Source organism: Armigeres subalbatus, chromosome 3 (assembly GCF_024139115.2).
Source record: "Armigeres subalbatus isolate Guangzhou_Male chromosome 3, GZ_Asu_2, whole genome shotgun sequence".
Lineage (NCBI taxonomy): Eukaryota > Metazoa > Arthropoda > Insecta > Diptera > Culicidae > Armigeres > Armigeres subalbatus.
Window position 1 is genome coordinate 374809368 of NC_085141.1, and position 25802 is coordinate 374835169.

Here is a 25802-nt window from a genome sequence, read left to right on the forward strand (position 1 = left end):
CGGAGTGTGCTGGTGGCTTATCTAGCAACCAATATGGTTTCCGTAAAGGCCGTTCTACCATCGAGGCAAAATTTCAATCGGTAACGGACATGGCAAAGGTAGAGCGTGGTTTGAATAGGCGAGGTATTAGGTATTGCGCATTGATTACACTTGATGTAAAGAATGCGTTGACCAAGGCTAGCTGGGGAGCTATAGCTGATTCCCTGCATCGCTTGAGGATTCCGGATTATCTGTGCAGGATACTGTAAAGTTATTTTCAGAATAGGATGTTGATATACGACAGCGACACCGGTCAGCAGTCGATAGCAGTGTCAGCGGGTGTTCCACAGGGATCGATCCTCGGACCGGTTCTGTGGAATATCTTGTGTGACGGAGTATTGCGCTTAAGAACACTCCGCACGGAATCCCCTCATGTTTTCAAGGGCACACCACTCGATTCGGAAGCAACGCACAGCTGTCATTTTTGTTTTTTCAATTTTGCTGCGTCGCAGCATGCGTGAAATAATAAAAAATGACAGTTGTGCGTTACTTCCGTATCGAGTGGTGTGCCCTTGAAAACGCGAGTACTTTTCAATTTGGATTCCGTGAGGAGTGTACTTACGTCTCCCGGCCGGTGTACAAATAGGAGGCTTTGCGGATTATGCAATGCTACACTGCAAAAATTCCACACATTTTTATTGGCAAAAATCCATTAATTTAAAGTTATTAATTAGTGCACACATAACCACTCTCCACGCGAAGTACAAATATAATCTTTAATCAAATAAAATGTATGTGTGGTCTCTAATATGCAGTTATTGGATTTATGTGTGGGTACAAATTGCGTATATTTGGGTCGCCAAATTGCAAAAAATTATGTGTGCGACAAATATATTCAATATAAAGAATTTTTTCGGTATAGAGGTGACGGGTGACACTCTCGTTGAAGTCGAACTGAAGGCTTCGTATGCGATTGGCAGAATAGAGGAATGGCTCAACTCGAGGAGGTTATCCCTTGCACATCACAAGACCGAGGTCGTTGTAGTGCATAACCGCCATGGGTTGCAGCAAGCGAGGATAAGAGTAGGGACCTGCACAGTCAACTCCGTGAGGTCATTAAAGCATCTGGGTGTGATGATCGACGATAAGCTCAATTTCACGAGCCACGTCGATTATGCATGCCAACGGGCATCATTGGCGATGAAGTCTTTATCACGAATGATCGGGACAAAGTGGTAATGCCGCGTCACTCGATAAAGAAACGCTATGTGGGCATCGGGCCCTACATAACATAAGAACACGTGAGCTTCCTTTTGTTTTTAAAATTGTTAGTTGTTAAGCGCTCTCAATATTGCTGCTTAAAAATATTCAATCGAGAAAACCTTGAAGAGTCGTGAATCTTGCATGTTTGCTTTTCACGAATACTATGTAAGTAATACGTAAAGGCTATAAGATCGCTCCAAAACCGAACTTTGGATAAAGATCTTGGATAACCATAGTGTCATAAGCAATCGACTTAGCTCGACGAACTGAGGTAATGTCTGTAAGTCCGTGTGTATGTTTGTGTGTGTACAAAAAATGAGAGACACACTTTTTAGTATTTAGCTTTTTCTGATTTGCTCGCAACAGGTTGCATTCAACGAGGAATGTGGTCTAGTTTTTCACTATTGAAAGTGGGCCTAAATGCCAATGCGTTTTGGAGTCCTACATACGATGACAGGAATTTGGAGAAAATGGAAAAATATCAATTTTGTTCTAGCTTCTATGATGTGCGTCTATTAGCAAGTAGTAGTAGCGGCCATGGAAGTCGTCCAATACAGGTCAAAACATATTTTTTGTGGTGGAAAAACTGAAGAATAAACATATCTATATCAAAATTGTCATACATTCATGGTTGTCTTTAAAATAAATCCCGAAAATCACCCCTTTTCAGACCGCCAGAGTGTACTAACTAACCCCTTAAAGCACTTGTTTCACCTAATAAGTAATAGCTGTTTAAATTTGAAAACATACTTACAATATGTTGTGAATTCTGTTATTAAGTTAAATGAAAGCACGTTAAGAAAAAATTAATCATTCTGAGTATTAAATGCTACATGATATGTTGCGTAAGGGGAGCAATTCATGCAAAAATTATCAAAAAATTCAAACCAACTTTATTTTATTTTTCCTGCTAGAATATTTTTAAACAACCCTTATTCGAAAGTTTGGAATGTAACCTAACTTTGGTGAAGAAAAATCCGAGGTGCATTGGAGTTACATAATATTCCGCTTCGAACACGGCGTGCGACAGTCAAACATGCATTAATTGTCAAATAACTCATTTAGATTGTTCATTGTCCATGCATTTGGGGCTCGATGGCATCGTCTGGTGTTGGACAGCTTAAACTCATTAACGGAATAATGGCCAATGAAGTTCATCTGGACGTATCCAGTATTTTGCGCTTGATAATGGCGGCCGAATGAGTGCCTTTTTGACATTCAAGAGGTAGAAAATATTTACATATTTTAATCAATGTAGGCCTTGATTTATTGCAAAACACTGGCACTCATTTGTTATCAACAAATATATGTCAAATATGTTCCATTGTATTATTCAAGTAATTGGTAATTCTTCTATGGATTTTTGGTAATAATTTAATTTATTTTCTAGCATAACTGCAAATTTAAAAGCATGTTTCTGCTTTATGAACCTTCTTGAGCAGAATCCCGAAACCCCCTGATTTACTGGAGCGAGTCAACGGCGAGAAAGGTGGTTTAGATGTGATTCCGTATCGATGGTCATTGAATAATGCCGTAGGACGGAGGGCTCGATCGGTAATTCACTGGCGCCGGTTTATGTTACTAGCCGCGGGGCTTTGTAAGCGTCGGGGCCTGTAGACCGCAAATGGGAAGAGCTAAGGTTCCCTGTGATGGCGTCTATTTGCGATCCCAATGATGGCCGCATCAATGTTAGGAAGGGTTTGATGAACAAGTTCAGTCGGGACTCGCGACAGCAGGTTTGATAATTTCAGAGTGCATATGATTACGACCCTGGATCGTGGACCTCCGGGGGCTCCGTTTGATGGAACAACGTAGCTAGATACACCATTCAGAAGCACGTGAATGACTACGGAATGGCTACCTCCGGATACACGGGCCACTATGACCGTTCACCTGCACTTCAGCTGCATGGAAAATATATGTCCGGTCGGAAATTTGGGAAAATAAAACTCATTACAGCTCAATTCAATCGTCACCGAAATGTGCTTTTCTTGGTAGAAAATGCCCATTCTATTATTTTGATGCTTCTCGATTCGCAGGTTCACATCAACTGCCACACCAAGCTTTTACCAACACCTTCCCGCCCAAACCAACAATTACTTTTCACTTCTTGCATCCTTGAACTGGATCAATGGATCTCGTCACCCACTCGGCAACCAAATAATGTAATCGAACATGGTGCACCTCGCGCATATATCGACTGAACCATGCGCATCAATATAAAACGATCGTTGGAGTTCGTAAATCAACTTCACAATATGATACCTGTTTGGAATAGTCAAGGATCTACCCAACGTATTATTTACTTCACCCTTTTCAAAGTTGGCAGTTTAACCAACAATTAGTTGAAACTTCTTAACAATACTCTATTTTGCCGTAATCATGATTTGTTTGTTACCCGCCGTAATCATAAATTATTTGTTACCCGCCTGTAAAAGTCTAGTGGTGCCGAGTTGATCAAGGTGGATAAGTGGATAAGCATGGGAAATGCAGGGAAATGCTGGAGGTGTCTGTCTAAGTCGTCTAAGTACATGCAAATCAGTGACCATAATGCTCAAAAGTCCCCTTTAAGTATTCCTTGATTTCAGTAAGTCGAGCGTAATGAATCCATTCCTGGCTATCGTCTCACCCAGGTGTCTGGTTGCAGATTTCGTTTCCCTTAAAAGCACTAATTATAATCATGATACATTTGTCGATATTCTGTTTCTTATACCTACTATTCCTAGAAAATACAATAAATTCATTACAAAAAAGCATGATGAAAGTATCAAACCCATGTGTAACGTGAAGGAAATATTTGACATTTCGTTTGTTTGTTGATACCGGGTGAGTGCCAATGTTTTTCAATGAGTCAAGGCCTGCATTGATTGAAATATGTAAATATTTTCTACCTCCTGAATGTCAAAAAGGCACTCACCAGGCCGCCATTATCGAGCGCAAAATACTGGATTGAAGCAAAAAAAATCAGAAACCGTCTAAAAACTGAAAATGTGCCGAAGATACACATTCCAGCAGCATGGAGACCTAAACCATACGTCAAACCCGGTATCGCAATGATTCAACGAACGAAAAATTGACGTTTTGGAGTGGTCAATCACCTGACCTTAACCCAATAGAAAGTTTACAAAAAGAACCATGGCTCCGTAAAGTGTTATACACGCTGGAGCCTACCAAATAAACGAACTTAAAAAAAAAACAAGAAAGTTTACAAGTTTGTGAGTTGGGAGTTTGTGTTATTTTTTCGAGTGTTTAAAACAAAACATTTAAGTAATCTTCTAGAAAGTTTCTTCGAAATGTGAATGATTTTTAGTGATTTTTAATATTTTCAACCCACCGCGCAATCAAATCAACCTTCAACTGCTGCAAAGTCTGGAAAATGAAATCCTTCGAGTCCAAGCCTGACGTTCGACCGTGAATCAGGAGGCAAAACGGTTACATTCTGCTCTAGGTACCTATTAATTAACGTCACTCAATCTCGTCGAACGGACAGCACTGTCACAGTCGTCATCAGACAAACGTAAAACTCTTTACCTACTTCTTCGTCTATTTAGCGCAGCTAAACTCTGCTTTTGTGTTTGGCTCGGCTTCTGCATTGCATCTAGAGAGCAGCATAATTTTGTTTCAAAAGCGATTTTCTATCGATGCCTGGATTTGTTTTTTTCCCCCGTTTTGATTGTGATCTACGATTTCCTTACGAAAAAAATATTCCTATATCTACAAAAGTGAAGCTCCTCCACTGATTCTTATTCGTAAGCATCTCGTACCTTAAACCTATGACTAGTAATGGAATGCCCTTAGCTATTAGCGCCACCTCGTCGGAATTAGAACAAATGATTGGCCGCGGTAGTTTTGTTCAACCCCCCGAGCGGGTCCAACAAGTACCCGGCGGCTCCACCGCCTGCTCCCAGCAGCGAAGAGAATGGAGACGACAACGCTGCCACCGCATGGTGATGATGATTCTGCAGATTGTGATTCATGCCCAGATGGTTCACCGCCGAGGACGCCTTCTGGCTCTGCAGCAGAGGATTGCACGAGGAGCTCCATTTACTGCTGCTGCTGTTGTTGTTGTTGGTGCCGTGGTGGAGCGACCCAATGCCGCCGCCTGCTGCACCACCACCGGGTCCACCGTGGTGCGGCACCGCCAGGCCGTTCAGATCCGAATCGGAGAGTTTTCCTAAAAAAGGAAAATGGGGAAATGGCATCGTTAGGGCGATCGGTATGGGATAATAGTTTTGGCAGTTACAGATGGCTTTCCCGCATGGATGTGACGATGTGTGTTTTATGGAAGTTTAGTGTATCATAATTCATAATTCATTGACTCGCTGTGATGGAGTTTGTATGAAGTTAGGGGACGTAACAATCGATAACAAGGGACATGCAGTTCACATGAATTGTTTTCGACAAAATATTACACGGATGTGGAATGAGGTATCACCAAATGCTTTCTGGTTACCAAGCAGAAAAGTTGCAGTAGTCTTTCAGTTTTCACTTTAGCAATTTTGATTTCCAAATGTTTGTTCAATTTTAATTGAGGTAAGTAAAAAGTCGTTCTGCCTGGAACCTCGTTATTCAAATGCTCAATTTGAAGCGATTTGGATCACACCATTTTTGTTCTGCTACTTGGTTCTATTTTTCTTTTCTTGGAGATCTTCTCTTGGCACACTTTTGAAAATGGAAAAAAGCATTTCGCCACGTCTCTTTTAACAGAAACCATTTAGGATTTTCATTTTGCTCCGGATAAAACAGATGAATTTCCTCAAGACGCTTTAGCTACCTACTGCTAGTTTGGTATGGGGTGTGTGGGCCCTTCGCATCACCCTCATCCATTGCGTCTATGAAGCAAGAAGCAAGCGTATAAGAAACGGAACGCACATCACGTGTGTTTGTGCGCGTATTCCGTATACGATGCGAAGACGGCCTCACCTCCAGACTCGACACAGAGATGATGGTGACTCTTCAAGGCGCGACATTTTCCGAAATTATCTGACGTTAATTCGAATAAATGAACGGTGTAACAAGCAATTTTCTTGATTAAACAATTCCATCCATTATTCAATCCACCGACTGCCGCCTCGGTGTTCGTCTGGTGTTTAGCTGTGGCTGAGGGTGGATCAAACACACTTTAAAAATCGCGTCTCTTAAAATCGCAAGTTTCTATTTATTTGGTTATCTCTATGAAAGAATTCCACCAGTAGTTCTTATATTTTCCGATCAACCTATTTTCAACATCAAACAGTTTCTATAACCAAACTAACATAAAATTGGCAACTTATAAAGCATTAACCACCCTAACGGATAAAAAGACAATCGTAAGAGCCTTACCATTGATGGGTTTGATATCTCCATTGGACTGGTGGGAGGAAGCACTCGAGTTGGGCGTGGTGGAAACATTGGACAGCGGTGAACCCGGCTTGATGTCCTTTGGGGTCGTACTGCCGCCACCGCCGTTATTGGACGACGATTTCTGCTCGCTCTTCACCGAGGACGAGTCCTGGTTGTTATTATTGTTGTTGCTCGTATTACTATTGTTGTTGTTATTGCTTGAAACTTTCTGCTGGGCGATCCGTTCCTGTTTCCGGAACTTGGCTCGTCGGTTCTGGAACCACACCTAAAGAGGGCGAGAAGGGAAATAGCGACACATTATAACCTCAGCTGTAACTAATTATTAACGGTGCTAACGGGTGCTTATTTTTCATGATCGCACTGAAACGTGGGCGTTTATGAAAACAACATTTGAAACTGAGCATAGGAGGATGATGGCACCAACGAAAGGGGTGCGAACGGATTATGTCGCGACATTTATTAGCGCACATTTCGTTGGCTTGTTTTCTTTCTTGCGTGTGACAACGATGACTATTTTTTGAGGTTAGGTATGTCACGAACACGATACTGGTCTGAAGCTTGACGGCGGTGTGTCGTGTCAAGTAGCTGTCGGTCGTCGAGGAAAGAAAAGGGTCGTGGCAATGGGATGGAATAAATTCAAATTAATTAGCTGGTATTTGCGAGCAGATTAATAAAATGGCAATGCGTTTGTCGACGGGAAGTTTTGTGAAAGGAGACTAATAGCACTCGTTTCTGGGTTCAAGAAAATTTTATTGGTTTGGAAAAAAATATTAGAACATTTCTGGCTGCTAAATGACTTCAGAGAAAATAATATGCTGAACAATGCTAAAGTCTCTCGAGAACAAGTTCAAGTTTTTAGATGGTGTTGTTGCTTCTTGATAATTTGACATAAATGACCTTTCGTTCATACTTTTGTGCATTTCATTCGGGATCATCTTTTTTCGATCCCCGACATCAAATTTTTAACACATGAGACGATGTTAATCGTTATCAACTGTACCTCGGTGCCCATTTTATTCCAATATTCGGCTGTCGAGGCTTAACATATTCATTGGGTACCGTTCCACCTTTGGCGTAACCCAAATAAATAATTAATTCCAAATCCCCGCGTTATGCACTCAAAAAGAAACCAACCCAAGGGACCCGCCGCAATCGCTTTAATTCGATCCTAATTCGATTTGCGTTCTCCACCTCTCGATGCGAGTTGCGAAGAAAGTTTGGGTCAAATCGATCGACCCGGCCGCCGGAAGGCAACCGAAGAAAAGTCGTAAAGAAACCACCGATTTTTATAGTTTACAACCCCGTTCTCACCGTCGACGTCGTTGTCGTTGTTGGTCGCCCGAGGAAAACGTTCGCTGATTGAATTACAAGTTGGCGGGATTGCAAAATTTCTCTGCGATCATCAAAACCCGAGCCCGTTTGTTAATGTTCGTAGTGCCCGTGCATTCGTCCATATATGAGAAATCGAAATGTGCCAATAAATATTTTTACGGCCATTAAAATTCACACGTACGCAGTAGGCCATAAAAACGGAAGATTCCTCAGTCGCACGCAGTAGGTACTCTTAAATTTTGTACTGACAGCATTAAAGCGATTCAGCATTGAACTGAACGAACCAAAGCAGGCTATGCTGGGCGTAGCCAGGAGAGGAATCCATTAGTTTATATTTTTGTATGCTGGTGATCAGAAGATTTTTCCCGTGAAAGAAGCAAAAAGAAAAAAAATCTGTGCAAAGTGAAAAAAAAAATCGATGAAATTTCCAGAAGAATTTTGACGTGGGACTACGTCTGTGTTTTCTATAACGGGGAAGACATTGCGATTGCAAAAGTCTAAAAACGTTACGAAAGTATTAAAGACTGATTACAGTTCGACTTATATTTTATAGTTGTTAAGTGTACGAAGAACGGAAGACAGCTTTTCCCTTGAAAAAGACCCAATAAACGGGCCGAAACGTCGGGCAATGAGAATATAAACCCGTTTGAATATATCAGACTGAAAAAGCCAAAATATATCAGTATTAAAGACTTTGAACGAGAAAACGGCTGAGATATTGCAGCCGTTCCTCGATGGAATTTAAATTTTATCGGACCTTTCGATCAATGTAGAGTCAACGTTTCTATATAGTCTCCTAATAATACCGTAGGGGACCGAAATCCATCCAGCACCGAAATCGGTCCACGTCATAAGCTATCGATTAATTGAATGGGTTTAATGTGGCCCTCCTTAGCTGTGCGGTAAGACGCGCGGCTACAAAGCAAGACCATGCTGAGGGTGGCTGGGTTCGATTCCCGGTGCCGGTCTAGGCAATTTTTCGGATTGGAAATTGTCTCGACTTCCTGGGCATAAAATTATCATCGTGCTAGCCTCATGATATACGAATGCAAAAATGGTAACCTGGCTTAGAAACCTCGCAGTTAATAACTGTGGAAGTGCTTAATGAACACTAAGCTGCGAGGCGGCTATGTCCCAGTGTGGGGATGTAATACCAATAAGAAGAAGAATGTGAATAATTCATAAGTAACTCATCCCATCCTGTTCATATACTATACTAGACAGTAAGCTTCTAAGTCAGTTAAATGGAAAGTAGGCTTTGAAATTAAAACATCATAAATCTAAAACAACACAAATCAAAAACATATCCCCGCTCATCAAACGCGGAGTTTCTAGTCCATTCGTTCGTGTGGAGTACATAATTGAAGAAAATGTAACTGTGCTTTAATTGCAAACTGCGAATCGTATAGTAAGATTAGCGAAATACAAATCAAAATGATCGCATCTCAAGGTGCGTACCGAACTATTTACAGTGATTCGTATTGAGCTATTTAGTCAATCAGTCTGCTGCAATTTAAATATTTAGGTAAAAAATTGCTGTACGGATTTGGGTCATTTGATAAGTCCATTGTGGACGGATATTGATTCAGGAAAAATTGATTTAATTCATTATTTTATTATGTTTTTTTTTGTAGTTTTAAATGTGACTTAACTTCATGCTCCTGTATCAACGCCAAACGTTTCATTTGCATTCGGTACTTATTTTCTGTAGACTTTTCCATATAAGCACCTTAAGTGTATGGATTGTGACGCCCCACGGTATTTATTTTTAATTATTTATCATCGATAATTGTTAAAAAGGTGCGTTTAGGTTAAAGGTTAGTTTAGAAATAAGTAAACCAACTAATCCCGTTTGTGCATCCCAAACACAGCCATCAAAATCGAGCAACTTGCAGGTTTGGCTTCGAAAAATATCGATATCGATTCAACGATGACATCAATTCAGCCTCAACCATGGCGTCTGCTACAGTTTAGCGATACGTTATCGTGTGGTCGATGAGAATAAATCGAACAGGAAATGTCTTTGAAGAATCACAATCAAAGTAGACGCAATGACGCATCGAGTGATGATTTTTTTCAACAGCACTCGAATGGAATTTGCCCGCATGCTGTTACAGTCGCGATTCGCTGGTTGGGCCACGACCTCGGCCCAACTAACGAATTCGGTTTTTAGTTGGGCCAACTGACAGCCATTTGAGAACGTGTATTTCGACTTGAACATCACAAATGATGTCCAGTGACGCCCAATCCCGTTTTCCGTGTTTACATTGAATTTTGACGTACGGTTGCTTTTTAGTTGGGCCATGGCCCAACTAGCGGAGGCCCAACTAAAAAGTGACCCAAGTATTAAAATCTCAACCAGCGAATTCCGACTGTAGTGATTGCAAAGGTGTATTATTTAAAACCAGTTCATACCTCTTGAAAAGGAGGCTTCCAAGCCTCTTGCAACTGGGCTTCCAAAGAATTCTGAGCTCCTCGAATGGAGGTTTCTGAGCCTCTGAAAAGGGGGCTTCCGAGACTTATGAAGGGGTTTTTTCGAGCCTCTTGAAATGAGGATTCGGGCATCTTGAAATGACGTTTCTCAGCCTTTTGAAACTAGGCTTCTTAGCTTCTCGAAGGAAGAATTCCGAGCACCTCCAAAGGAAGTTTCTGAGCCTCTTGAAAGGAGGCTGGCTGAAAAAAGAATTCCGAGCCCCTCGAAAGGAGGTTTCCGAGCCTAATGAAAGGAGGCTTTGACTGTCTTAAAATTACGTTGCTGAGCCTTTTGAAAGTAGGCTTCCAAGCTTCTTGAAAGAAAAATTCAGAGCCCTCGATAGGGTTTCCGAGCCACTTGAAAGTGAGTTTCCGAGCCTCTAGAAAAAGGGGCTTGTGACCCTCTTTCCACATTTGAAACCTTCCTATCTTTTTGAAAGGGTGCTTCCGAATCTCTCGAAGGGGGCTTCTAAGCCCCTTGAAAAGGGTGCTTCCGACTCTTTTTAAAAGAGGCTTCCGAACCACTTCAAATGGGGCTGGCTGGAAGAAGAATTCTGAGCCCCTCGAAAGGAAGTTTCTGAATCGCTTAAAAGGGTGCTTCCGAGCCGCATTAAAGAAGTATTTCTAGACTCTTGAAGGGAGGCATTGATCATTTAGAAATGACGTTGTTGAGCCGTTTAAAAGTAGGCTTTTAAGCTTTTTGAAAGAATTCCGAGCCTCTTGAAAGGGAGCTTCCAACTTTCTCAAAAAGGGAGCTTCCGAGCCTCCTAAAACTGGCCCTTTTGAAAAAAGGCTTCCGAGCCACTTGTGGAGGTCGGCTGAAAGAATTCCGAGCCACTCGAAAGGAGGTTTCCGAGCCTTTGAAAAGGAGGCTTTTGAGCCTCATGAAAGGGGTCTTTCGAGCCTCTTGAAATGACGTTGCTGAGCCTTCTGAAAGTAGGCTTCTAAGCTTCTCGAAGGAAGAATTCCGAGCCCTCGGAAGAAAATTTCTGAGCTACTTGAAAAGGGGCTTCCAACTCTCCTGAAAGGGGGCTTCCGACCTTTTTAAAAGAGGCTTCCGAACCACTTGAAAGAAGGCTGGTTGAAAGAAGAATTCCAAACCCCATAGAAAGGAGGTTTTCAAGCCTCTAAGAAGGGGATTTGAAAGAAGGCTTTCAATCCGCTTTGGAAAAAAGCTTTTATGCGTCAGGGCTTCTGAACCTTCAAATTCAATATTTTAGTTAAGAAGTATATTCTTAACATATTTCATGATTTTGTTTCGATCAAGTAGATTACTTTTGAAGATTTTTTTTAGATTTTTTGACCAACACTGTGTTGGCTTATTTGATATGTTTTGATTTACTGATTGCTATGCATATTATGTACAATACAAATTCTTGCAATATAAATAAAATTAATAAAATTATTAAGACTTTGCCAATATTTTTTATTGGAACTGTAATACGCCATTACGAATTTTTGTCCGAGGTACCCCCTGAGGTCAGCGAAGGTACCCCCGGGGTTACATGTACCCCAGGTTGAGAACCGCTGCTCTATCTGATAGAGGACAGCTCATTTGGACAGCAGGAATTTGCCTTCCAATATTGGTTTACAAAATAAGTTACGTCCAAATCGCTAATTATTTCCGAATTTTGGGCCAATAATTTAAGTAAAATTACTTTTCTAGCACTACACACTTAGTTTTTTTTCTACTACTCGGTTAAAATCCGCAAAGCCGCGCGCCAGCAAAATAAATAACTGATAATCCGGCAAAAATTACATTTGTTAGCTGATTTTCGGCAAATCATTTGCTGATTTTCAGCAACTTTAACAGAGATCTCGGAAAAAATATGTTTGTTTGGGCACGGCTGCGTGGATTTCGGTAAAAGTTTAACATCAAGAGTGTAGGTAGTTTGCCTTAATCATATGCAAACAATTTGTTATCAAAGTGATCGTTGTATTGTGCCTTGCAGCAAAATGACAACTTTCGTGATCATTTTCCAAGGCTCTTATAGATGTGTAAAATTCATCCGCAGTACAAAAAAACACGTGCCAGCCAAACATTCAACGCCAGAATCCAGCACGTGGCGGCAACATTTTCAAAAATATCAACGTATCTTTTTTCTGTAAGTATGTTTTTCTTAGGCGAGTAAGTGGCGCTTATTTTTTTTGCGACTAAAAATAAGCGGAAGAGAAGATTTTTTATGAGCGGCACAATATTTCTGTATATAAATAAATTCATTCGTTGCTAATCACTGTACCTTTTCAGACGTTTCATTTCTATCAGGTTATGAATAGGATAGCTTCTAATAAGCGGCCTATAATAAGCCGAAAATGAAAATTTTTATCAAGAAGTTTTTTTTCTGAAACATGTCCGTAAGAAGAACGGGAGATGGAGTATTACTACCTCAAGATGGCGTTGCAATTGAAAATGTTCGTGATTCTGCTTAAGTCAACGGTTCTGGCAGCCAGTAGAATGTGGATGGTGGAGGAAATTAGCAGCAATAAAGGTCGTGACGACTATGTGGCGTGAGCGATTGGAATGCGGATGGTAATGATAAAGGAAGAAACCTGGCGTGCCATTAATTTTCCTGACAACGTTCAGATCAGTGACGACCTCTCGGACCGTGCCTTAGCGACGATTTGACGGTGTATCGAAATGTACAATTACAGTCTGGTCCAGAACGCTCGAACAGCCAAACAAGCTGGGACAAGTCTCCGAATGGCATTCCAAGACAGCGAGAAGCATAGGAAGATTAGCCTGCTGCGGAAGCTGATGAGGTTGTAGCTTGAAGGCTGTTCATCCGTTGAAGAGTATGTGGATAAAGTTTTGACAACGAGCCAGAAACTTCAAGAAATTGGTTTTCCGCTCGACGACGACTGGATGTCGTTGATTCTCACGATGGGACTGCCGAAGAGATATGAGCCAATGGTCATGGGTATGGACGCATCAGGAGTCAAGTGGAAGGCGGATTGGGTAAAACCGATGATTCTCCAGGACGTGACGTTCGAGTCTGGTTCTGGAACTGGCGCATCAAGTGGCAACATCTTGTCCGACACAAGCGGTCAAGAAAAAGGACAAATCAAACATGAAATGTTTCAAGTGCGAGAAGCTTGGGCACTACGCGTCGGAATGCCCACAGAAACCGAGTTTCAAGAACGAAAAGAATTTCCTATGCTTGAAGAAGAAGCCACTGCTGGCATGCTGGCAGAATGGAAACTAGATTCTGCAGCTGGAAACCATATGTGTAGGGACGAGGCTGCTCTTGAGGTGAAAAGCAATTGTCGCAGTCTATCTACGTGGCAGACGTATCCGATATAGCGGTTGTGGTCGTAGGCAATGTCGAACCTTCTATCTGCAAGTCGCATCTGTCAGAAAAGTTATTGCATCAATTTCGCCAAAGATGGGTATGAAGTCAAACACGAGTCTAGAAAGAGAGAGAAATTATCACTACGGGACGTGAGGAGGATGGCTTAAACTGAATCAGGTTGGACAATCGAGTGCACGTGTGCACGTCCTGCTACCAATAATCTGGAGTTTTGGCATCGACGTCTGGGCCATTTAAATGTAGACAGCATGAAACGAGTACCTGCCATGGTGAAAGGAATGGAAACTCCGAATGGAATGATGTCAACATGTGTTCCATGTGTCGAAGGGAAGCATCAACGGTCACCATTCAAGTCCAGCGGCTCAAAAGCGAGAGAGGTCCACGATGTGGGAACTAGTATTTCGTCGATGATGCCAGTCGAATGACTTTCGTCTATTTTCTGAAATCCAAGAAGGACATGTTTGAAGCGTTCAAGGAGTTCAAGACTTATTCCGAAACGCAGACCGCAAGAAATTGAAGTGCCAGCGGACTGACAACGGTGGAGAGTATGTTGGTAAACATTTAGTCGAATTTCTCAACACGCACGGCATTCGTCACGAAACAACAGTACCTCACAATCCGGAGCAAAACGGGCTAGCTGAACGCATGAACCAGACGATTCAGAAGCGAGCTAGATGTATACTGTTCGACGGAGAAATGGAAAAACGGTTCTTGGCAGAAGCAGCGTCGACAGTTGTCTAACTAATCAATCGTTCGCCGACGAAGGGCATCCCGATCGCCCCCTTTGGGAAATTTACGGGAAGCAAACCGGACCTATCAAATCCTCGTGTCTTGGAGCTAGAGCAATGTCGTATGTTCCAAAAGTCAATTGATTAATTGGCTATTCGGGGTGTTCTAAGGCCTATCGAATGTACAATGAGACAAGCAAGTTTTTTAGAGCCGTGATGTGGTGATTCTTGGTGAGCGGTATCGATTGCGGAAGAAATAGATTCAACCGATAAACCTGGGAAACTGATCAGCCAGAAATCATGGATGGTGATCAACACGGAGGAGTCGACTACGATGATGGTGCAAGCCGCACTGAAAGGGAGAATTACTGTTCGCCGGCGGGTAGTGTACTAGAAGTCACTGGATTCGCAACAGCCGCTTGCGCTCCCCTCGCATTTTTCTCAACAACCTACGATGAGGCGCAGCGAGAGAAAGCGCAGATTTCTAGGCAAGTCTTAAGATTTTACTGTATCTTGCCTCAAGTTTTCGCAACATCACAGTGCCAACGCAACCATGTGGGACGTAATTTGTTATTCGAGAGTTTGGACAGCTGGTCGCGCAGTTGAAACTCATCGATTACCAGATTTGACGCTGTGACAGCATTTCTCCAAGGCGATCTGCACGACGAGGAGATATTCATGGAACAACCTGAGGGATTCCAGTGCAAGACAGCGTCGAAGAAAGTTTGCCGGATGAAGATAGCTTTGTACAAACTGGACAAGAAACTGAAGCAAATGGGATTGAAGCGCTCAAAGTTCGATACGTGGTATACAACAAGGTGACCAACAAAAAAAATCATCATTGCGGTGTTCGTCGACGACTTTTTTTTGGAAAAAATATTTTAAGCTCTTTTTAGTGGAATGTATTCAACCGTCTAAAACGAGTTTAGTACTTTCCATATAGTTCCACTAAGTTTTGTTATCTTTGCAGATACGTATTTCGACCTCAACTGTAAGGTCGTTTTCAGTGTCTCGTACTTGACTCGACTTAGTCGCAAGGTCAACGTCGTCTTGGCGTATGACCTAATTTGGCTGCATCTTTGAGTTTTTATTGTTGATTCAGAAGCAAATCAGAAGAATTCCTCGTGTAATTTGAAGAAAGTTTTACAGTAGTTTTGAACATTTAAAATAATTTAGCCGAATTCTTTAAAAAAAATTTCAGTCTTTGGAGATGGTAATTCTGCAAAATTTTCAAGATAAATGCTACAGAAATTTAGCTGAATGAAAATAAATAAATAATGGGACATTGCAGACAAGCTGCGAATTTTACTTCAAATGATCGATTCCACCTCTCCAGAACGCAACACACTAACTACGCTCATGCTGCCGGCCTCATTCGCCAAAAGTTGACAGATGTTGGCAAGCGTTACGTGAGCAAACATTCGCCAGCACCACCGCACCAGGATGATCCGAATCACAAGGCATAGTTTGTGTACGTGGCAGGATCGTCGGCCTCTGCTGATTTCCCTGCCTGAAGGCGATAGCTTTGGTTTCTCCTCGGGTTGTTTTGCTGTTGGTCGACCGGGGCGATAATAAATGTCAATCTAACACAACAACAACAACAACAACAGCGGCAAAAACTGTGGCGGAACCCAGTAGGCCGGGGGTTGGACACCCCTCGTTCATTAGAAACGCCGCGTCACAATCAACGGGGTGGGTGCGGTGGCGAGAAGGTAACGAGCGGAAGGGTCCAAAAAGCATCGGCAGGGTGACTGGAAGCAATAAACTAAATACAGAAGTTAGCGCGGGTAGCAATGTTTATCCTCTTAGCGGGAATAACGAAGCACTTGTGCCAATATTTTTACTTCATCATCGCTGTTTGATAGCGTGGTGGACTTGAGATTGGATATATCAGACTACACGATGATTTTTTCTCACATAATAAAGTTCAACATGATATCTGGTGAATCTTTGTATAATTTCGCAAACTAAAATTATTTTAACATGAAGTTCATTCGAAGAAGGAAAATTTGTCAATTTAAGCAACAATCATTCTGAAAATATTTAGCGTGTATGAAGAAAAATGCAGATACAGAAACGTAGTGTCACAAAATTGTATTGTTAAGCAAACGATACTGTTTTTGCGCGATGAGTTGACATCTGTGTTTAACCACAATCGTTTTCTTCATAGCCTACTTAACTGAGAAAATTTTAATTTTAATTTTATATTTTTACCCAGAGTTCAACAGCAGAGATCACGGTAATCAACGCAATTCGGTAATTCAGTTGTAATTACCAAGTATATGAGGTAATAAGTTTTACTGAAATTTTGGTAACGATTACCAATGTAAAGTATGACTAAGTCTGTACACAGTTTTCCCGAGTTTCGTAAAAATCAATTCTAAAATTCAGCAATTAGAAATTAAGTAATTTTATTATTTTTTTATTCAACGTTTGTACACCTATACCTATACGCTTAGACACATACCCAAGCAGCAAATCTCAAAATTCTGTATTAAACCTGGAAATGTACAGATTCTGCAAGATCTAAAATTAGAAATATTAGCTTTTTACTAGTATTGATTTATTACAGAATTGTAGAAATTTGTTAATTTGTTTCTGTTAAAATATTCCAAAATTGTATATGCGGAAAATTAAACAGATTTTGCAAGGGTTTTATGCAGAACTGTATTAAAATCTGCCATTCGCTGGTTGGATGCAGTCATGAAAAACAAATCCTGGAAATTGGCCAAAAAAGGCTACGATTATTAAGGCTTCAATCATTACAATGTTGCGCGTGGTTCTATTTACATTTTCTTCGTCGAACATGACCAATAATCTAACTTCGCTAGTCAATGATTCCGGTATTCGACTAGATTGTGTACAAATTGGATTGGATCAACTCTATTCTGACTGCATAACAATTGAATTTTACTAAACGTTTTTCTAGAATATTTCCGAATCTAAAGAACGCTCTTGGCCTCTTTGAAGCCTCTGTAATATGAACGCCTCAAATAAAATGGTTTGCATCACTAATGCCCTTATATTTTTGTGAATGTGTATTAGACAATGTGAGAAATCTATGTTGTTAAAGTGACAAATGCCAAAGATGAAATTTCCCATACAGCAGTCTTTCAGTCAGTACAGTGGTTCGCTTCTTGGCTGCAACCTTGTTCGGAGGATGGCCCTTACAGTTCAATCAATTATTCATTTCATTAGGAAATGAATTTTGATTTCTGTCTGTCGATCTGTGGTCCGCAGCAATCCAGTGTGGTGGCACATGATTCTATCCCAAAACTGACCGGTTGTTCGTTGGTGGGTGATGGCTTCCGTTTTGTCTGGCAAAAATGACCGGAACCAATTCTGTCTCTAAAGGAAAAGTGAATACAGAACATGACGAATTCTTTCTTCAATCAGGCTCGAATATTTCTAACTATGACAAAATTATTCTCTTTTAATTTATGGCAGTAAATACCAAATCTATTTACTGTTACTGTTAAATCACATGGTAATAAAAATGTTATAAACATTTAGGATTTGTTCAAAATTGAAAAAATGTAAATCGTGTAAAAACGGAATTCTGTGTACAACGAAAGTTTTTCTACTAAATTACTTCTTATAAACATTAATGATGTTCAATGTTGTTTTTTCATGGGCTCATAACAATAATTGTCTACTAATTTATCATACACTGTTTTAAAAATTAAGTCATGTGCTAATTATATTTCGGTAAAATGGTAAAAAACAGATATTCAATTCAAAAATAGATGCTATAAGTTGTAGTTTTCACTGGCAGCATTTCTTATACAAATAAAATCAAAAACGTGTAAGTGTAAGTCACTTTAATATGTACAATTGATATAATTTTATTACCAAAAGTTAATAAGAGAGGGACATAAGTCAACGTACTCGTGGTGACTCGAGGTTAGGTTTACAATGTTTAAGGAAGGACGGAGCTTAGGATTCGGGAGAAAATATATGTTGGTCATAACTTCTGATCCGTCCAATTTTCAATAGAAAACAATGTGACACGATTTTGAGTCGAATGCATTCTCCATCAAATGTAAATTGTTGAAATGTTCTAAAAAGTGTGTTCATTTTTGGACACACATACACACATATAGCATTCTGTTACCAGTAATTTAATCAATCTGTGTGTCTTAGAAACCATGTTGAGGGCCTACGCGTATCGAACACCTGGCTAGCTTCTCATTGGAGCACTTGATCGATTTATTGGCCTTTGAAGACACTGAAGCTGTTGCCTCGTTTCTATACGAGCGGTAGCGTTGGAAAAGCCATTTGCGATGAACTTGAGAAGAGTCAATTCTGGACGATCACTAACTCAAAACCAGTTTCACTAAATCCATGATACTTCCGAGAAGATTAGCTTCGCGTAATTCTGAATCCAGGATATTGTGCTTCCAGTTGAAAACCGAAGTGAGCTTTCGCGACGATTGAGTTTTTCCTTATTTCCTGATGTCGCAACTGCAGCGTGACTAGTGCGTATCTATGCGACCGCCGTGCGGCATCATGCGCACTAGTCGCGACGCAGTTGCGACAAAAGGAAAAAACTTTATTGTTGCGAGAGCTCACTTCGGTTTTCAACTGGAAGTACAATACTTCCAAGAAGATTTGCTTCCATTAGGCATTCCACAAGGAACCGCAGAGGATTTATTTAGGGATTCCGAAGGGAATGTTTTAGGGATTCCAAAGAGAATCTCTTTAGGAATTCCAAAATTCCAAAGGGAATCTCTTTAGGGATTCCAAAGGGGATCTCTTTAGGTATTCCAGAGGGAATCTCCTTTGAAGTTCCAAAAGGAATCTCTTTAAGGATTCCAAAAGAAATTGCTTTAGAGATTCCCAATGGAATCTCTTTAGGGATTCAAACGGAATCTCTTCAGGGATTCCAAAAGGAATCTCTTTAGGGATGCCAAAGGGGATCTCTTTAGGGATTCCAAAGGGAATCTCTTTAGGGATTTCAAACGGAATCACTTTAGAGATTCCAAAAGGAATCTCTTTACGGATTCCAAAAGGAATCTCTCAAGGGATTCTAAAAAAAAATCTCTTCAGGAATTCCAAAAAAAAATCCCCTTAGGGATCCCAAAGCGAATTTCTATAGGGATTCCAAAGTAAATCTCTTTAGGGATTCCAAAGGGAATCTCTTCAGGGATTCCGAAGCGAGTCTCTCTGCGGATGTCAAAGTGAATCTCTTTAGAAATTCTAAGAAGAAACTCATTAGGGATTCCAAAGGGAATCTCCTTTGAAGTTCCGAAAGGAATCTCTTTAAGGATTCCAAAAGAAATTGCTTTAGAGATTCCTAAAGGAATCTCTTTAGGGATTCAAACGGAATCTCTTTAGGGATTCCAAAGGGAATCTCTTTAGGGATTCCAAAGGGAATCTCTTTAGGGATTCCAAAAGGAATCTCTTTAGGGATTCCAAACGGAATCTCTTTAGGGATTCCAAAGGAAATCTATTTAGGGATTCCAAAAGGAATTTCTCCAGGGATTCGAAAAGAAATCTCTTTAAGGATTCCAAAGGGAGAATCTCTTTAGGAATTCCAATGAAAATAATTTCAGGGATTCCGAAGCGTATTTCTTATGTTTCATACAAAAGCTGTGTCATAGGGGGAGGAAGGGGGGTTTTGGTTGAAAATGTCTAGTTTTTGCGTTACGTAATTAATGGATCTTCCCTTAGGGATTCCAAAGGGAATTTCTTTAGAGGTTCCAAAGGGAATTTCTTTAGGGATTCCAAATAGAATCTCTTTAAGGATTCCAAAGTAAATCTCTTTAGGGATGCCAAAGGGAATCTCTTTAGGAATTCCAAAAGGAATCTCTTTAGGGATTCCAAGTAGAATCTCTTCAGGAATTCCAAAAGAATCTCTTTAGGGATTCCAAAAGGAATCTCTTTGGGGATGCCAAATGGAATCTCTTTAGGGATTCCAAAGGAAATATCTTCAGGGTTTCCAGGATTCCAAACTTTTTAGGGATTCTTAAAGGAAACTCTTTAGGGATGCCAAAAAGAAATATCTTTAGAAATTCCAAAGAGAATATATTTAAGGATTCCATCCTTAGGGATTCCAAAGGGAATATTTTTAGGAATTCCAAAATAAATTTCTTCAGGGATTCATTAGGGAATCTCATTAGGGATGCCAGAGGGAATCTTTTTAGGGATTCTTAGAAGAAACTCTTTAGGGATTCCAAAATTAGAAATTGCTTTAGGGATTCCAAACGGAATCTCTTTAGGGTTTCGAAACGGAATCTCTTTAGGGATTCCAAAAGAAATTTTTTAGGAATTCCAAAATAAATTTCTTCAGGGATTCATTAGGGAATCTCATTAGGGATGCCAAAGGGAATCTTTTTAGGGATTCTAAGAAGAAACTCTTTAGGGATTCCAAAATTAGAAATTGCTTTAGGGATTCCAAACGGAATCTCTTTAGGGTTTCGAAACGGAATCTCTTTAGGGATTCCAAAAGAAATCTTTTTAAGAATTCCAAAAGGAATTTCTCCAGGGATTCGAAAAGAAATCTCTTTAAGGATTCCAAAGGGAGAATCTTTTTAGGGATTTCAATGGAAATATTTTCAAGGATTCCGAAGCGTATTTCTGATGTTTCATACAAAAGGTGTGACATAGGGGGGAGGGGGGTTGAAAATGACTAGTTTTTGGGTTACGTAATTAATGGATCTTCCCTTAGGGATTCCAAAGGGAATCTCTTTAGGGATGCCAAATGGAATCTCTTTAGGGATTCCAAAGGAAATATCTTCAGGGTTTCCAGGATTTCAAACTAGGGACTAGGGATTCTTAGGGGAAACCCTTTGGGGATGCCAAAAGGAAATCTCATTAGGGATTCCGAAGGAAACTTCTTCAGGGATTCCAAAGGGAATAACTAGCGATTCCAAAGAGAATCCCTCAGGGAATCGTCCAGGGATTCCCAGAGGAATCTTCCAGGGATTCCTAAAGAAATCCCTCTGGAATTCTCAACGAAATCTTCCAGAAGAATCTTCCAGGGATTCCCAAAAGATCAAGCAACAAAATTAACTGATAATTGCAGGCGAAATTATTGAACAAATCGCCAACAGCGCCATTAGAGAAAGCTAAGCTAATGGATTTTGCTTTATTAAATAAGAAATTAGTGAAAATGAATCGGATTATTAAATATTATTAATTGAGAAAAAATAGAAAAACTCCATGCGAATCGACACACGAAACATTGCACCAGCAGTTGCTCAACATTTTCTACTTTGAAATGAAATGGAAGCAACGAGTACGTAAAAAAGATAATTCGTGGAAAAGGAGAAGCGACGTGATAACTTATTTTGTGGAACTAATGTTAATTTAGTTATTTTTTTACATTAACATGAGTTGAAATTTAAATTTTATTTATTTTATTAACAATTATGGTCAAAATAAAACTCATACTGGTTCTCCAATCAAATAACTTAATTTAATTTCCAATGTTTCCAAGAAAATTCATATTTTTAACATGAACATATCATTTTCCAATCTTAGGAGCTCCATTAGATAAACTTATGAAATGCTTCATCCAGGAGTTCATCCCATTTCATAAGGCTAACTTATTATTTTCAAACTGATTCCTTGTGGCTAAATTTCATAAGGCAAGTTAATGAACATCGAAAGGTTTTTTACGGCAGTGAATAAACACTATGGATTTTTTTATCACTTTGTTTATTTATTAGGCTCAGTTGTTTATAAAAACTCTACGGAGCCAAGAGCAAATTGTTGTAATGTTATAAAAATATAAAATACAATTAATAATACGATCTCCGCACGCACTTCTTCTTCGGGTGTGCTACAGAAGCGGAACTTGATCCGGAGCCTGAACCGAATAGTTGAGCCCGTCGCTGACTTGCCGGTGGATGAGACATCGCTTCCTTTATCGCTATAGCCACCTCTTCCAATGTTACATCATCTTTTTTCCGACGAACCTTTTTCTCCGAAGCTATCGACTGCTTCTCTTTTCCAGTTTTCGGATTTTCTTCTGGAACTTCGATGATGTCCTCATCCGACATTTCCGAGGATATGCGTCCTTCTTCTTTTTCATATACAACGCAATATGTAGAACACTTCATTTTCTTTCCGGACTGCTTCCGCGCTTGAGGACACGAATCTCTCCGATGACCAACTGCTTGACACCGGAAGCATGTATCCCTAAGTTCGTCGTAGAATTTTTTTCCCTTGATGCAGGCTACATCTATCGATGGAGAAATACTATTTCAAACCTACATATATACATTTTGAACACCAGTGTACAGATGTCCTAATCCCAATTCCGAGGGAAGTTTCTATCATACAACGTGATCAACTTTTCCAAACAGTCCGAGCACCAGCGATAAGCTTTCATCGCTAACCTTCGGTGGCAAATCACGAACACGAACGTAACGCACATTCGACCCTGCGATTTCCATTCGCACCTCTACCGACGTTCCACTCGTATAAACAAACTTCCTCGGCACTGTGTTCTTCTTCATCGATTCTTTCATTGCATCACGGGAGACGAATTTTATGTACAGTGAACGATCATGTGCCGTTTTGTACGCTGTATCCATCAGCAATAGATCAGTGTCTAGTTGCTTCAAAAACCTCGTAATTTCAGCCCAAGATGGCTGTGGACTGCCTACTGGGAAACGGAACTGAAATTGATTGAAACATTGATGAAAACTTTATCACCCATTTCGTTTATTTACTGCTTTCTTCACGACAGAAAAGCAGCACCGGTGAGATAATATAATCGGAACGAGCGATAAACAACCCTAAAACAAAAACGCGTGACTGCTTGATGGCAACAAAATAACAAAGGCTGCACAAAGCACGAATATTCCGTCTGTACCTGACGACGACTGCTACTGGACTGAACACTATGGATTTGTGAGTGTTCCTAAGCATAGCTTTACGTACACCTAGTATACGAAAGGGGTCAAATAATCTTGAAATGCATGAACATTTAACTTATTCCAATACTTCAGATTCCAAAGTGCATTCCTTTTTCGAAAACAGCTGGAAAAAATCTTTTCGGATTTGTTGAAGAATGTTTTGTAAATCCTCAAAATTATCCGATTTTTTTTTGTTTTTTTGTTTTATCGACCCGAAACATTTACAAACTTATTCCACAGTTTTCACCACAGCAAAACTTTGTACAGAAATATACTTCACACCAATACTACGATAAAATTTGAATGATTCACACACTAACACGGTTAGCGCGCCAATTGTCATTTTAGGCTACGCGGAAAGTTATTTCTTTCATTCGTGAAATCAATTCTTATTTGGATCCATTAATTACGTAACGCAAAAAATGGCCATTTTCAACTCCTAGTACCCCCTTGTCACACTTTTGTATGAAGCATCTGAAAATTTTGTATGGATCGTCACACCTTAAGTAACCCCTTCCCCCTCTAAGCGTTACGTAATTTATGGATGCTCTCTTTGCCCAAATGGTTCCATTTTCCGGAAAATTTAATTTACAGGTGACCAGTAGAAAACAATTAAACGGATCGTCGAATGCAAAAGTCTTTCGGTCGAGGGTAAATGCTCAAAAAATGGAACAAGATTCCGCGTCCGTACTCAGCAAAACGCTCCGATAGAATAGAGTTCGCCGCAGTACCAAACTGAATATCTACAAAACGCTCATTAGACCGGTAGTTCTCTACGGACACGAGACCTGGACGATGCTCGTGGAGGACCAACACGCACTGGGAGTTTTCGAAAGGAAAGCGCTGCTATGGTGGGGTGCAGATGGCGGACGGTACGTGGAGGAAGCGAATGAATCACGAGTTGCATGAGCTGCTGGGAGAACCATCCATCGTTCAAACCGCGAGAATCGGAAGACTGTAGTGGGCCGGGTACTTAGCCAGAATCCGGTAAAAATGGTTCTCGATAACGATCCGATGGGAACAAGAAGGCAAGATGCTCAGCGGGCAAGGTGGATCGATCAAGTGGAGAACGATTTGCGGACCCTCCGCAGACTGCGTGGTTGGCGACGTGCAGCCATGGACCGAGCCGAATGGAGAAGACTTTTATGTACTGCAAGTCCTTAACGTGTTCATTTTACAACCTATTTCTTAGGGTGTCCCAAAAAACACTATGTTTGAAAAGTCATGGTGCCCAAGCCTTAAATCAGGCCTGCCCAACCTTTTCAAGCCACGTCAATTTTCAAAATGGCCCCTTGCTGGCGGGCCAAAAAATATTCGGTACACATTTTTTATACATTTTCAAAATAACCAAAGTAATTTTTTTTAGAATGGTATTTAGTTTTGAAGAATGGCTAAAATTGTTTAAAAAAAACTAAACATGATTTATTTGCGTTTGAACAATCTCTTTTGTGTGTGCTTTATTTTCTTCTCTTTTTATGTAAGTAACAGGACATGGAATTGTTGGCTTATGTGCTAATTGGTTTATGTAAATATTGAAAGCTCAGTGCCAACCCTCCCTTCCTGCTTAGTTACGGTTAGTCGACAACTAAGAAGCTTTACCTTAATGCAAAAAAAAGTATTTTCGGTATGTGCGGATGTGAGCGTGTATATGTGTCAAAAAAAAAGCGTTTCATACGGCCAAACACCTTTACAGTCTCTTAAAATCTTACTATTGACTCCCCCGAAGCAAACATTTGTCATCACATGGGTCTCAGTTTCGTATTGGAAGTATCCGATTGTTCCCGTAAATCTAGTTTTAACATCACCTGCAAAAATATTCTATTGTGGAGTACTTGGGTCATTGAATAAATAAATCTTATCAAAATTAAAGCCGCAGTGGTATCCTGTCCCCAAATTTTACTTTAATTTATAAAAAAAAAGACCGAGGACAGTTCTTTTTTCCGATTATTGATAAATAATCTAGGGTTGAATCATTTTTCTCGAATTAAATTCGATATTAGTGTCAGAAAAGTATTACTCAGCGGATTACCTAAAATTAATTTGATTCGTTCCAGTATGAATTTCGTTTCTGGTTGAAATAAAATCTGTCATGATTTTGCAGTACGCGATACGTGTAAATTTATTTGAAATTCAGTGAAAAGCAACCTAATAGCCTATTCAGATTACGACCATTTACGAAGTATTTGAGATGATAATTGACAATGAGAAATGAAATGAAAATAAGATCAAGATACTCTTTATCATGTCAATAAATTCGTAATCTGAATAGGCTATTAGTCTGTTATTGAAGAAACCGTTGTTATTGAAAAATCTAAATGATTGAATTACACATTGTTTCCCTGAAAAGGTATTTAACAAACAGGAAATTGATTTGGAAGAACTTTAGTAATAATTCATGTAACAACTTTCTATTCTCCTTGCTACTACGTAATTTAAGAATGCGAAAATGATAGAAGATGCTTAGAATTCCCATTTGGTGTTACGTTACTTGCACAAAGCCTTCTCTTCAA

The 25802-nt window shown here is 40.1% G+C and overlaps 1 protein-coding gene across 2 annotated transcripts in view; it reads right to left on the reverse strand.

Annotated features, from left to right (window-relative positions):
• Positions 1-4520: 4520 nt before the first annotated feature.
• Positions 4521-25802, reverse strand: part of LOC134223671 (paired mesoderm homeobox protein 2B-like) — a 172251-nt gene continuing 150969 nt past the window's right edge. For both annotated transcript variants that reach the window (XM_062702857.1, XM_062702856.1), the window contains 2 exons: positions 6565-6850; positions 4521-5416 (listed from right to left, as the gene is read on the reverse strand). In XM_062702857.1, coding sequence (XP_062558841.1) covers positions 5064-5416; positions 6565-6850 — 639 coding nt within the window. In that variant the 3' untranslated portion in view covers positions 4521-5063. The remainder of the gene's footprint in view (positions 5417-6564; positions 6851-25802) is intronic.